This window comes from Mus pahari, chromosome 2 (assembly GCF_900095145.1).
Source record: "Mus pahari chromosome 2, PAHARI_EIJ_v1.1, whole genome shotgun sequence".
NCBI classification, from domain to species: Eukaryota; Metazoa; Chordata; class Mammalia; order Rodentia; family Muridae; genus Mus; species Mus pahari.
Window position 1 is genome coordinate 143,784,950 of NC_034591.1, and position 15,261 is coordinate 143,800,210.

At 40.6% G+C, this 15,261-nt stretch overlaps 1 protein-coding gene across 1 annotated transcript; it reads left to right on the plus strand.

Moving 5' to 3' along the window:
• Positions 1-3,688: 3,688 nt before the first annotated feature.
• On the plus strand, positions 3,689-11,802 carry LOC110316694 (C-type lectin domain family 2 member H-like). The gene is made up of 5 exons (XM_021191132.2): positions 3,689-3,818; positions 6,184-6,309; positions 9,338-9,522; positions 10,076-10,182; positions 10,614-11,802. The coding sequence occupies exons 1-5, from the start codon at positions 3,728-3,730 to the stop codon at positions 10,759-10,761; spliced, it is 657 nt and encodes a 218-aa protein (XP_021046791.1). The 5' UTR covers positions 3,689-3,727; the 3' UTR covers positions 10,762-11,802.
• The last annotated feature ends 3,459 nt before the right edge of the window (positions 11,803-15,261 follow it).

Sequence of the window (15,261 nt, forward strand, 5' to 3'; positions counted from 1 at the left end):
CTCAATGAACTCTGCAATAGAGGAGGAAGAAATATTTATTTTGAAATGGGGTCTCACTTGTAGTTCGGGCTAGCTCCAGTCTCACTTTGTAGATTAGGATGGACTCAAGTTCTTGGAGAACAGCTTGCCTCTGCTCATAAGTGTTAGTCTTAGAAATGCAAGTCACCATAACTCAGCCCATATATTTTAGTTTTGGAACATTTTTACTCACAGAATCTCTAGATTTGTTCCAATCATGAATAATTATGATGTAGGTTAGAAAATGAGGGCACTGCTGAAATGCAGATGAAGGGGCATACACAATTACAGAGTCATGATCTGTCCAGGAACCCGTCCCAGGAGCAGCAGCTCCATCCTAGGTGGGCGCAGCACAAAGCATGCAGACACAGGAACATTTGAGAGAGATATTTACAGAAAGTCACATCAGCTATGTCAGCAATGTGATAGATATTTTATCAAAGAACCAATAACAACAGATATGAGAGGAGTGAGCATTCATTGAATGCTATAAAAGTGTAATATATCCATGTAGCAAAGAAGTTCATTGTGTAATAGCTCCCTAATGAAATGAGAATTACAACAGTAATTGAGAGCAAAGTCTGATATATCCATGTTAGAAAGATGTATCATGTAGGACTTTTGACTCTGCACCCAATTTAACAACACCGAGAAAAAACTCAACTACCAGATGCACTATCACAGCCAGAGTCAGAGGTGTGGAGGCAACAACATCTGCCCCAACACCCAGAGTAACTGAGTTCCGCAGAATCCAGGGGCACAGGGACTCCTGCCCAGCCAGTGGCACAGATTCCTTCCATCTGAACCTGCACCTGGAGCAGACCTAGGTTGTGGCTCTGCACCTATTGTTCAAATACCCAGAGGGAGCCCCACTCCCAGGTACACTGAAATGCCCAGGATCACAGGATCACAGAGGAAGTTCAACTCCCAGATCAGACACACCAGGAGCACTGGAGTTCTGACATAGTCAAGATCACAGTCAGGGCCACAACATCTTTCCCCACACCCAGCATAACTGGGATACTAAGAATTCTCAACTGAGGAATCTTGAATGGCTGAGAAGCACCTAAAAAAATGTTCAACATCCTTAGTCATAAGGGAAATGCAAATCAAAATAACCCTGAGGTTCTACCTTACACCAGTCAGAATGGCTAAGACAAAAAACTTGGGTGACAGCAGATGCTAGCGAGGATGTGGAGAAAGAGGAACACTCCTCTATTGCTGGTGGGATTGCAAGCTGGTGCAACCATTTTGGAAATCAACCTGCCAGCTACTCAGAAAATTGGAAACAATTCTTCCTGAATAACTAGCTATTCCTGGTCATATATCTAAAAGATGTTCCATTATCCCACAAAGACACTTGTTCAACTATGTTCATAATAAACTTTTTTATAATAATCAAAAGTTGGAAACAACCCAGATGTCCCTCAAGGGAAGAATGGCTACAGAAGATGTTTTACATTTACACAGTGGAATACGACTCAGCTATTAAAAACAAGGGCTGCTGGGCAGTGGTGGAGCACGCCTTTGACCTTATCACTGGGGAATCAGAGGCAGGCAGATTACTGAGTTCGAGGATAGCCTGGTCTACAGAGTAAGTTCCAGGATAGCCAGGGCTACACAGAGAAATCCTGTCTCGAAAAACTAAAACCAACCAACCAACCAACCAACCAAAGCAAACAAACAAACAAACAAACCAAGGACTTCGTGAAATTTGCAGGCAAATGGATAGGTATAGAAAATAACATTCTGAGTGAGGTAACCCATACCCAAAAGAACATATATGGTCTGAACTCACTGATAAGTGGTTATTAGCCCCAAAGCTCAGAATACCCACAATACAACTCACAGAACATATGAAGCTCAAGAAGAAGGCCAAAGTGTGGATGATTCAGTCTCACTTAGAACGGGAAACAAAATAATCATGGGAGTCAGAGGAAGAAAGGGACCTGGTTGGGAGAGAGGAAGGGAGGGGAAAAAAGGGAGTTCTGAATAAGGTATGGGAAGAGACAGGAGAGAAGTCCAGATGAATAGGAGAGGAGAAATATGTAGCACAGGGGGTGGGGGTGTGGAATGGAGGGAGGAAGTGAATCCACTAGAAAGTGCCAGATCCAGGGATGCAAGAGGCTCCTGGGACCCAATGGGACTGGCATTAGCCGAAATGCCCAACAGTGGCGAGGTAGAACCTGTAGAGACCACCTCCAGTAGATAGATATGGCCCCCCAGTTGAGGGATGGAGCCACCCATCCATCTCAAAAATTTTATCCCGGGATTTTTCCTGTCTAAAGGAAATGCAGGGATAAAAATTGAAGCAGAGACTAACAGAAAGGGAAAGGCCACCCAGAGACTTCCCCACCTTGGGATCCATCCCATCTGCATATACCAAACTCCTACACCATTGCTGATGCCAAGATATGCTTGCAGACAGGAGCCTGGTATGGCTGTCCTCTGAGAGGCTCTGCTAGCACCTGAATAAGACTCACAGCCAACTATTGGTCTGAGCCTGGGGACCAAAATTGAAGAGCCAGGGGAAGGACAGAAAGGTTTTGCAAGCCCAGAGCAAGAACAATAGTATCAACTAACCAGACCTCCACCAGAGCTGCTAGGGACTAAACCACCAACCAGAGAGTATATGTGGATGGGTCTATGGCTCTAGCTACATGTGTAGCAAAGGACTTACCCTGTGTCAGTGGGAGGGGAGGCACTTGGTCCTATGGAGCCTTGATGCCCCAGAGAAGGGAGATGCTAGAGGTCTGAGGCAGGAGTGGGTAGGTGGGTGGGGAGAACTCTCTTATAAGCAACGGGGATGGGGAGTGAGGTGAGGGGTTTGTGGAAGGGAGATGAGGAAGTGGGACATCATTTGAAATGTAAATAGATAAAATAATTAATAATAATAATAAAGAAATTGTTGGCAACAGTAAAGTTTTGATGAGACAAAGAGAAAGGAGACAGGCATGGTGGAGAAAGGTTGAGTATGCCTGGTTACCTTCTGACGTGAACAGAGTTGTATTTGACTGGCGTCCAACAGCACAGCTGAATGGTAGACTTCACACTTCTCATGTAGAAGGCCCTGAGTTTGATCCCTGGCACCACATACAATAAAAACGTTTTTGATTAAAAAAAAAAAAAAAGAGCACTCTTGCACCATCTAAATCTAAAACATTTCTCAGCTCTGTTTGTTTCCTTTACAGGATAGCATGATTTTCCATCACTGATCCCTCCCCAGTTTTCCAGTTCTGGAGGGTTCGGTCAGATCTAGGTAGGCACCCAGTCACTGGCAACTTCCAAGTTAACTGGGTCTTCATTCATCAGAGGCTCATTGTTTCAGCAAGAAGAGACCCCATTTCAAAATAAATAGTTTCTCAATTAATAACAGCTTCTTTCATCAAAGCATTACTTTTCTTAAATAACCGGTGATAAGTAAGGGATATTTTCTAATTCTCAGGCATTTATCATTTACTGTGTTTAAAGTCGACTTAATTTCATGTCACAATCCCCTACCTGATTCTGTTTCTCCAACAAACAGAAAACTGTGTAGTGACAGGTGATGTGTTCAGGACAGAGAAGGAGTGATTAATGAATTACCAGTCTGGGCTGGGCTTGTAAAGTCAAAGTACAAACAGTATATAAGGCTCCTTCTCCTTGACAAATTCCTTTCAAATCTCCTCCTGAATGCAGTTGAGTCTCAGATCTTCCTCTCAGCTCACAGATGAGTGCTGCCATGGCTGAAGCGGCTTCCATGGTCATGCTGCAGAGGACAGAGCTCACTGCTGCAGACTGCCTGCAGGAGGGAGAAATGGGTATGTATTTTAATGCATAAGCTAAAGGGATAGAGGAAAGTTTCAACAGAGACCCTCAGAGGAGCTGAGTGTCCTGCCTGTTAGCCTGTCATGGTAAGTCTCTGTAGGAGTGGAGATGTTTGGAGGCATCTGTTATATTAGTTGCTCTATCACAGTATTTAATACTCAAGTATTTCTGGGCAAGAGAAATGAATAATGGATTAACCACAAGAGCCTGAGCCATAGGATTTGTTTGGTTTGGATTTGATTTTTGGTTGTTTGGTTGCTTTTGGGGTTAGGGTTTTGTTGTATATTGGTTTTCGTTTTTTTCTTTAGCCTGTTTTTGGTGTGTGTGTGTGTGTGTGTGTGTGTGTGTGTGTGTGTGTGTGTGTTTAGCTTGCTAGGACACTCTGGTGAATTAGAGGATGTTGCTGTAGAGCATGCTTCTTATGTTCCAGAGTGAAGGAAACTCTAATAGCACAGTTTTCAATGAGCACAGCTGTGAAGTTCCCTGTGGTACTGGAGCTTTGCACATCTGCTTCAAAAGGAAGGGGAAGGTGGGGTGTAGGGCGAGGCTGAACCCAGACCAGCAAATCTTCTGGCATGTATGGTTTGTACTAAATTATGGAAAAGAACAATCCTGTGGAACTTCTGTTTCAGTACTCAGAAAGAAAACCTTCTGTATTTGGAAACTGTTTGGTTCTTTTATTTTTTTATTTCTTTCTAAGCTCTTTCATTACTTTAAGTTTTGTTTGCTTGTTTGTTTTACTGAAAAAAAAATTGGTGTTCCTGGAAAACAGTGTTCATACTCACCAAAAAAAGCAAGATCAAAAAACTGTAGATGCTTTTCAACTGAATCAAAATTGTTCCATAATTGGAATATTTTTATTTCCTGCATAGATATACATACACACCCCATAGTTCTGTGAGAGAAGTTATCCTGAGTTGAGGATTTATCATACTGTTTTTTGTATATGATTCAAATTTTCCATAATAAACACTTGAAAACTATTTTGTCCATTCATATATTTTCTACAATATCATTAACTCATTCATGACTTTTAGAACCCCTGTAATAGATTCTTTAGAACTATATAAGTAGATAAATCCATGTAGTCTTACTATTAAAACTTTTATCTCTTTTTATGATGATTGACTGTGATTTCTTATTCTCGCCCTTTGTCCTGGACAGGACCCCCAGAGTCACACTAGAATGGTGTGCACCTTGTTCTGGGTCACTGCAGAAAAGCATTCATGCTGACTGATTTTTGTTTTTGTGTATCATAGTCTTAATTAGGGATTCTATGCTTGGAGGAAACACCATGGCCAAAGTAATTGGGAAGGAGAGTGTTTATTGGGCTTACATAGCACTGTTCATCACTAAAGAAAATCAGGCCAGGAATTCACACAGGGCAGGAACCTGGAGTCAGGAGCTGATACAGAGGCTGTTGAGGGTTACTGCTTACTAACTTGCTCCTAGCAGTTTGCTCATAATTCTTCTTATAGAAGACAGGACAACCATCCCAGGGATGACATCACCCACAATGCACTGGGTTCTTTCACACCAATCACTAATCAAGAAAATGTAGTACTGTCTTTCTTACAATCCAGTCTTATGGAGGTGTTCTATTAATTCAGGTCCCCCACTTTCAAATGACTTTAGCTTGTGTCAGGTTGACATAAACCTATCCAGTACAAACCTTTTGTGAAGTTAGGGAAGTTCCTTCAATTCTTAATGTGCTCAGAGTTGTTATTTTGGATTTACCTTGAATTTTGAACACGCTTTTGCTGATTTTATTGAAATGGTTGTTTTAATTCTTTTATTCTGATAATATATTGAATTATGTATCATTAGGTGGTTCTTTAGAGTGAGTGAGTGAATTATCTAGTTAGCTACATTCATAGATAGATAGAACAGGGTCTGATATAGTTCTCTCAGCCTCTTACTGAATATTTAGCCAAGATCGGCCTTAAAGTCCTGATTTTCTTGTACTAGTAGCCACATTCCTGAGCCACTACTCCTGGCACATTGATTTTTTTTCCTCATTATTATTATGGTTTCTTCAGCCCTAACTAGGTCTATTCATATGGAACTATATCCATAGATAACCCTGTTGATGTTTCTTCTTCATTCTGATCTTCACTCTTTCTGTTTCTTGCTCTTTCATTGGTCTTTAGTTCAATAACTGGAAGACTCTATGACAAAAAGTCTGTTTCTGTTTCCTCTAGTGTTTTGTGATCCAAGGACATCATATATGGACTGAAATCTTCTGTGAATAGGTTTGCACTAGGGGAGTACAAGCCAAATCTGCACATGATTCTGGGGTAATTTATATTTTTCTATAAAAGGTTCTCAAAATTGACATTCTCAGATTTATATTTTCAGGTAAAAAACTCCAAGGAAAATGTCTCAGAATCGTCTCCCTTGAGTCTCCTGCTAAGCTTCACTGCTGCTATGGAGTGATCATGGTCCTCACTGTAGCTGTAATTGCTCTTTCAGTTGTTTTGTCAGGTAAGTGACTTATTCTCCAACTTCTGCAGCACTCTGTCCTTATTCACATTGTCAGTTATACTTACTGACCACTGTGAGCCAGGCATTGTGGGAAGGGCTCTAGAGAAAACACACTGGAAATTCCTGTTGTCTGGGAACTTAGGTTCCATCAGGAAGATTAAGTGAAGGAACACGCCGGCCATGGTGTGCAGAAAAGTCTTGACTCAACATCCCTGGGAAGATGACATCCTGCAAGCTCAAGACAGACATGCATGGGACATAGGTCCCCTTGGGAACTGTTCAAGGCAGAGAACAAGGAGAGGAAATCTCAAAGTAGGAACCTCAAGGAGTAGGAACCCAAAGCTGCAGCTAAAGGGAAGTGAGGACAGTGAGGAGTCATATGGTTGGGAAAGGTACAGAACCCATAACCCATGGGTAGAAAGTTCTAGAATATATGATTCCTAAGGGATTAGTTGGACTGTTTTGAATAATGTGATAAAATCTTATGTAACTTTGCAGCCATAGCTGGAGTAAATATTTCATGATATTGTTTTATATTAGAGTTTTTGGAGACAGGGTTTCTCTGTGTATCCCTGGTTGCCCTGATACTCAGTATTTATACCAGGCTGGCTTTGGACTTGGAGATCAGCCTGCCTCTGATTCTCAAGTGCTAGAATTAAAGGTGTGAACCATCAACGCCAAATAATGTAATCAACTTTAACTGCACTAATGACAAATACATGAGTTTAAAGGAGTAAACATTTTTCAGTAAGTATTAGTCAGTGTAACCTAAACTACTATGTAACCCTAAAAATACTCACATAAAAGAAGTGATATCACCCTCACTGCTCACTGCATTTGTCCCTTTCACTGAACCTTCATGGTACTGGGTATGAGAACTGGGAACAACTATGGCACAGTCCCCCACACTAGAAATATTTAGGGGATCATTTCCAGCATTTAACATTTTTACTTCAAAGATCACTTGTTTCTTGAAAGTCACTAGAACTTTGAAGAACAGCATATTCATTCTGATATGGTTTTGTTGTTGTTGTTTTTTGTTTTTTGTTTTTCAAGACAGGGTTTCTCTGTGTGATCCTGGCTGTCCTGGAACTCACTCTGTAGACCAAGCTGGCCTCGAACTCACAGAGACTTGGCTGCCTCTGCCTCCCAAGTGCTGGGATTAAAGGCATGCACACCACTGCCCGGCTTCATTCTGATATGGTAAAGGAAGGAAAAGGAGATGGTAGGAAAGAAAAATGTGCGTATTGTTTCTAAGACATCCTCTGATACTTTGCTGCATTCACACACACACACACACACACACACACACACACACACACACACACACACACACACACACACACACACACATACACAAACATTCACCAACAACAGCAACAGCAACAACAGCCTACACACATATACTTGCACAATTGCACAAACACACACACACACACACACATTCACCAACAACATCAACAGTAGCAACAGCCTACACACACATACTTGAACAATTGCATACACACACACACACACACACACACACACACACTACTTTAATAGACTCACAGGTGAACACATCACACAGTTCCATGAACATAAAACTTGCCAAATCCCAAACCCTCATATCTAGCTAACTTCTACACACAATAGCCATTCTGAAGCTATGAAGCTTTGCGGATGGTTTAGACTTTCACTGTCAGTCACGTTTTTACACTTCTCTGCCACAAAAAAAGAAAGAAAGAAAGAAAGAAAAGAAAAGAAACATTATGGTAGAGTTGAAACTACAAACACAATTCTGCTTTTAAACTTTTCCCAACTGACAGCCTGTTACTTACATTCTGTCCTTCCTCATTGCTTTATGTTACTCTTCCTTCTTCTCCTATCTACATGGTATTCCATGCTCACACACACATTTGCTCACATTGTACACAATAGGCTGGGGCTGCATGTGAGGGAGTACAAAGGGCTTGTTTTCTTTGAACTTGGGTGCCCTCATTAATATTATACTTTCTAAGTCCCACCACTTTTGAACAAATTTCATTTACAGCTAAAAAAATACATTCTGGTCTGTACCTGGATGGTATTTACATTGTCTGTTATTTAGGTCCATTTACATTCTATTATAAACACTAAAGCAATAAACAAGGATGTGCAAGTATCCCTATGGTAGGATGTTGAGTTCTCTTCATATATGTCCAGGATGGCATAGTTGGGTCACATGGCAGGTCTATTTTTAAGTTTTCTGAGGACCAGCTTGTACTCCTACCAGCTGTAAATAAGTGTCCCTGTGTCTGCACATGCTTCTAAGCAAGGTGAGTTCTGCCTACCTATGCCTCCCAATTACTAGGGTTAAAGGCATATATATACCACCACTCCCCAGCATGGTTGTCAGATTTCTTAAGGATAGCCAACCTGAGTAGATATAACAAGAGCCAGTGTGTGTGTGTGTGTGTGTGTGTGTGTGTGTGATAGAATTATAGGAAGTTTATGATCAAACTTTTGGATTCAAAAACCAATTGACCCTGCCATGTTTTGTACGCTGGCATTTCCCAATAGTAAAATCCAGACAAGTGAGGAGTTTCCTTTCTTTTGTTAGAGAAAACGAGGATGTGAAGGAAGATTATGGGAAAGAAAGTCATGTGATTCTAGGAATCCAGGACAGTCCTAAGAAGCCGATGGCCTAGAAATGAGTTCCTCACAGTTATGGTCACTTTGGTCCCAACATTCAGGAAGCACATCCAAGTGGATTATTGCAGCTCCAGATAAGTTCAGTCTACACAGTGAGATAAAGGCCAGGCAGTGGGACACAGCTAGATTCTGTCTCAAAACACAAAATACAATGAAAAAAAGAAAAAGCATTTCTGTAGAGCCCCACTGGAAGGCTCAGGATTGGGGACCTTCCTGCTGTGAGGGGTCTCTTAGTGATCAGTTAGGAAAACTACAGTACAAGCCCCAACTTCACAAGTGAGATTCGGATGGCTAGACAAAGGGGCCAGACGTGGGAATGTCTCTATTACATTCTATATCACTGTCTTGATTTTAGTGAGAAATAACAAACCAGTCATGGAAAACTGTGAACCTTGCTACACCACGTGCCCAAGTGGCTGGATTGGATTTGGAAGTAAATGCTTTTATTTTTCTGAAGACATGGGGAACTGGACATTCAGCCTGTCCTCCTGCACAGCACTAAATTCCCACCTAGCACTGTTTGACAGCCTGGAGGAGCTGGTAAGAAATGTTCAATAATGGATTTGTTGTGTTTCTGTTGAATATGTACTGCCTTGATATAGAGAGCTTGTGGCTAAAGCATGAGGAAGGATCTTACTCAGGCAGATGGGGTATATGCAGAGGACAGTAGTGTGTGCAATAACTGATGTTATTGCTTCTGGCTTGAGCCCTAAGCTATTGCAGAGATTTGCTCTTGTGTAGTGCTCACAGTAAGACCTTCCAGGCCTGACATACAATCTCCTGAGATACCTTGTGGTCATGTAAGCTCTTCTCCAAGCATTCACATGTTGCATACTGAACATGGCATCTATTAAAAATGGCAAGGACATCATATATCACGGACTTACAAGCCAGAGTAGGGCAGGTGATCATTATTGTATCTTAGGTTTTGGATGTAAAATGCTTACACTGAGAACTAAGGGTTATATGGCTCCAAAGTTGATAACCCTCAATTACTAGATACTGTAATCCTGAGAGGAAGCACTAGGATGGAAACACAAGGGTCACATGAAACTGAGAGACACATGTATTTGCTTTACCTGCATTATGACAGAATTTTCTGAAGAGATACAAGGGGGCTTCTGACCACTGGATTGGCCTACACAGAGAGTCTACAGGACACCCTTGGATATGGACAGACAATACTGAGTATAACAACTTGTACGTTTTCAGAAAAATTTTCCTTCTACTGTGTTTATTTGCTGTGAAATGTGTGAGTTGTATCTGTAAGAGATGAATGACTATATCATGTGAATCCAACTTTACTGGGAAGAAAGAAAACATAAATCTTCAAAGTGCAGGTGTGGCTCAGAGCCAGAGTGTCTGCTTACACTCAGAGCCAATCCCCAGCAAATAGTACAACATCACAAACCTAAGTCCTTCGGATATGCTCCCATTTATTGACCATGATTTTCAAGGCATTTACTTAATTCAATTTCTCTCAAAACCTTTCACATGGTGATGATATCTAGGGAAGATATTGTCTATTCCATCAACAGTGGAAAACTTTACTTTGCTGGTATCAGAACTCTAGGTGGCTGTTGAATGCACTGTTGACTTGTGCAGTAATTATTGTTTGTTTTTTGATTTAGGGTTCTCACCCGAGGAAGAGGAGAATGTGGCTTCCTGAGTGACAATGGGATCAGCAGTGGCAGGAGCTACACACATAGGAAGTGGATTTGTAGCAAGTTTACCAGTAGCTGTAAATCCAGAGTAGGAAGTGTACCAAAGTGTGTGTGAGAAACAGATGCTCTTTGACCTGTTATCTACAGTTGGTGCTCAGCTCCTGATACACTAAAACCATTATCAAAATCCAGCAATAAGCACATTGACAGCCAAGATGAAAATTAGAGGATTGTTGGGCACTGGACATAGGGGAATCAAGGGAGTAAGAGAAAACCTGAGTCCCACCAGAGTTCTGGTGCTCTGGGCGGGCGTACTCAGGAGTACTGTTGCAAGTTTTCCACTCGGCCAGGGGTGGGTGTCTGGCTGTGGGAAGCCACAGAACCCCAGCCCGAGGGGGTGGAGGAGTGTGGACAAGTGTCATTCTGAGGTCTCTGAGCCTCATGGAGGCCAGAGATAACAGGTTCTCAGTCTCGGGCATCCCAGACACTGTTGGACACCGAGGAAGAGCTGAGGACAAAGTGGGAGCCCTGGGGGCAGCTTGGCCATCCCCAGGGCCAAAGGGATGAGAGGTCAGCGGGAGAGGGGGCTCCACAAGCGAGAGTCTTTCATTGGTTTTTTGAGAATTCCATATGTGTGTATGCCATTTGAATTTTACTCTTTATTATGTTCTTTTCAGATCAGGAAAAATTGGTACCGAACATCCTTCAATGGCTACATAGAGAAACCCTGTTTTTAGAAAAAAAAAAGGTTGAAAAAAAAACTTATCTGGATTTAAGATTTAAGAGACTCTGGTATTTCAAAGTAAAAAAAAAAAAAAAAGTTGAAAAAAACCAAAAACCAAAAAACAAAAAAAAACCCAGTCCAGTCCAATTGAGTCTCAGTCACCTCATCTTGTCTGGATTTAAGATTTAAGAGACTCTGCTATTTCAAAGTTAATAAAAAAAGTATTTAATCATTAATCTTTTCATCATTTACACACACATAAATTTTAAGGAAAAATATTAGCAATTTTTGGAGCATGTGCTACACTGAACTGATGAGTCCCCTAAGGACTAAATAATAGGTCATAAGCAATTCCTCAGTTAACTGTTTCTTCTTATGATTTTTTTGTTTTTGTTTTTTCGAGACAGGGTTTCTCTGTGTATCCCTGGCTGTCTTGGAACTCACTGTAGACCAGGCTGGCCTCGAACTCAGAAATCCGCCTGCCTCTGCCTCCCAAGTACTGGGCTTATAGGCGTGTGCCACCACTGCCTGGCATCTGTGTTTCTTCTTGCTTTATCTATGAATTAAGCCTTCTCGTGCGTGATAGGCCAACATTGTGCTATTGGTATTAGCACTATCCTTCTTCTGTAAAATTTATTTCATAACAAGGTCAATATGATTTCCTGAAACAAATGTATGTCAATTCCCAACTATGACTTCCATGACTCCAAAGTTGAAGACCCTCAGTTACTAGATGCTGCCATCCTGAGAGGAAGCTCTAGGGTGGAAACTCAAGGGTCATGTGAAACTGAGAGACACATGTATTTGCTTTACCTGCGTTATGACAGAATTTTCTGAAGAGATACAAGGGGGCTTCTGACCACTGGATTGGCCTGCACAGAGCGTCAACACAGCACCCTTGGATGTGGACAGACAATATTGAGTATAACAACTTGTACGTTTTCAGAAAACTTTTCCTGTGTACCACCACAGGGGACATGGCTTTGCTCTCTATTAAAGTATTAGTTCAGGGACGTGACTCTGATGGTAAAGGCACTGACTACTAAATCTGATAACCTGAGTTCAACACCTGGATCCACATGTGGAAGCATAAAACCATCTACAGCAAGTTGTCTGTGAACTTTAAACATGCACTGCACACATTCACACACACACACACACAAACACACACACTCAAACACCCAAATATATTTTGAAATAAAAATTTAAAGTTCTTTTTTTGTAGTAAACTGTGTTTATTTTGAATCTGTATCTATATTATTGTTTGTTTTTGTTTTGTTTTATTTTTTGATTCTTTGGTTTTTTTGACACAGGGTTCTCTGTGTATTTTTGGCTGTCTTGAGCCCTGCTTTCCTTTGTAGACCAGGTTGGTCTTGAACTCAGGGATCTGCTTGCCTGTCTCCCTAGTTCTGAGTTGATAGGTAAGTACCACCACCTACTTTTCTCAATGTTCTCCTCCTACTGCCTTTAGTCCTTTTTGCATTGTAGTCTATCTTATTTCTAGTAAACTAATAAGAAAGATTTTGTGTGTGATTCACTTCTGCATTCTCAGAGAACAGCACAGTGTGTCACACAGGAGTGTTTAAACCATATATGTAAGGAAGGTGTGTTTTCATGGCAGTCACTCTAGGATTCCATGTTGTATTATATAGATTATCAGTTACAAAGAATATACTCTGTGCATTCCCCTTTCACTCTCTCACACACACATTTAGACTTATTTCTGATATGTATTTTAAGAAGTATCTACTGCAACAGGCTTCCATACAACCCCTCAAATACCCCAGAAGTTTAGTTTTCCCTCCACACAATCCCTTCCTCACTCTCCTTTTTATCCCTCCTCCCTGTTTGATCTTCCCTTACATTCCCCCACAGCCCCCTCCAACTGTAAGTGTCTAGTCTACTTTCCTTTCCCAGGAAGGTTCTTTTCTCCCCTGTAGTTCCTTACTCAAACCTAGCTTCTGTGGTTATAGGGATTATGGCCTGCTTACTGAGAACAACTAATATCTACATGTGATCAAATACATATCACATTTGTCTTTTTGAGTCAGAGTTACCTCATTCAGGATAATTTATTTTTAGCTCCATCCATTTGCCTGTCAATTGCAAATGGATGGAGCTATTTTTCTTTTTCAATAGCTGAGTAATATCCCATTGTGTACATGTACCATATTTTCCTGATTCATTTTCTATTGATGGACATCTAGGCTGCTTCCAATTTCTGGCAGTTATGAATAGAGCACCAATAAAAACAGTTGAGCAAGTGTATCTGTTATAGAATGTAGAGTGTTTTACTATATGTGCAAGTGTGAGTTAGCTGGATCTTAAGGTAAATTGATTACTAGAGTTCTAAGGAGCCACCACACTTATTCTCATAGTGGCTGTACAAGTTTGCATTCAGCAATAATGAGTGCTCCCCTTGGATCCTCACCACCACAAACTGTTGGAGTTTATGATTTTGTTTTGTTTTAATCTATTTTGTCCTTACTGAGTGCTGTAAAAGGAAATCTCAATGTAGTTTTGATTTGTATTTCCCTGATAATTTTTTCCCTCAGCCTTTTGTAATTTTCCTTTAAGAACTTTTTTCAAATTCTTTATATATTTTAATTATTAACACTCTATCACATATGCAGTTGGTGAAAAACAAAACAAAACAAAACAAAACAAAACAAAACAAAACAAAACATCCCATTCCATAGTCTGCCACTTTGTCTAAATGACAGACAATGTGCAGAAGTTTCTCAGTTTCAAAGAGTGCCATTTATTAATATTGATCTTACTTCCTGTACTAAGCACGTCCTGTTGAGCAAATCTTTTGCTGTTCTTATCAAGTTTAGTGTATCTGGTTTTATGCTGATGTCTGTGGTCCATGTAGAACTAAATTTTGTGCAGAGTGACAAGTATGAATCTTGCATCTTTCTAATGAAGACAGTTTGAAGATCAGTTTCACCAGTACCATTCCTTGAAGATGATGGCTTTTTATCTGTATTTATAGATTCTTTATCAAACATCAAGTGTCCAGGGGCTGGAGAAGTGACACTGCTGTTAAGAGCATTGGCTGCTCTTCCAGAGGACCCCAGTTCAATTCCCAGCGCCCACATGATAGCTCACATCTATCTGTAACCCTAGCTCCAGGAGATTGACACTTTAACACAGACACACATACAGGTAAATTATCAATTCACAGAGCTGGAGAGATGACTCAGTGGTTAAAGCACTGACTGCTCTTCCAGAGGTCCTGAGTTCAATTCCTACCAACCACATAAAATGGGGATCCTATGTCCTCTTCTGGTGTGTCTGAAGACAGCAACAGTGTACTCACATACATTAAATAAATAACTAGATAGATAGATAGATAGATAGATAAATAAATAAATAAATGGATGGATCTTAGATGACCACAGGAGGAGGGTCACTGAACCAAGGTTATCTACTGACATAAAAAATTAAAATCAATGCACATTAAAATAAATCCTTAAAAAATGTCAGATGTCCATAAGCATGTAGACTTACATCTCTGTCATTAATTTGATTCTGATGATCAGCAGGTTTGTTTTTTTTGTTTTGTTGCAACACTATGCTGTTTGCATCACTATACCTTTGTAATTAAATTTGAGATCACAGATAGTGATACCTCCAGCAAATTCTTTTATTGTTCAAGATTGTTTAACTATCATGTGTTTGTGTGTGTGTGTGTGTGTGTCAATATGAAGCTAAAGATTATCCTTTCAAGATCTGTGAAGAATTGCATTGGACTTTTAATAGGGATTACATGCAATCTGTAGATTGATTTATGTAGGATATTCATTTTTATTATATTCATCTTACTGATCCATGAGCATGGGAGATCTCTCCATCTTCTAAGTGTTTATCATCTGTAGGACCTTCCTA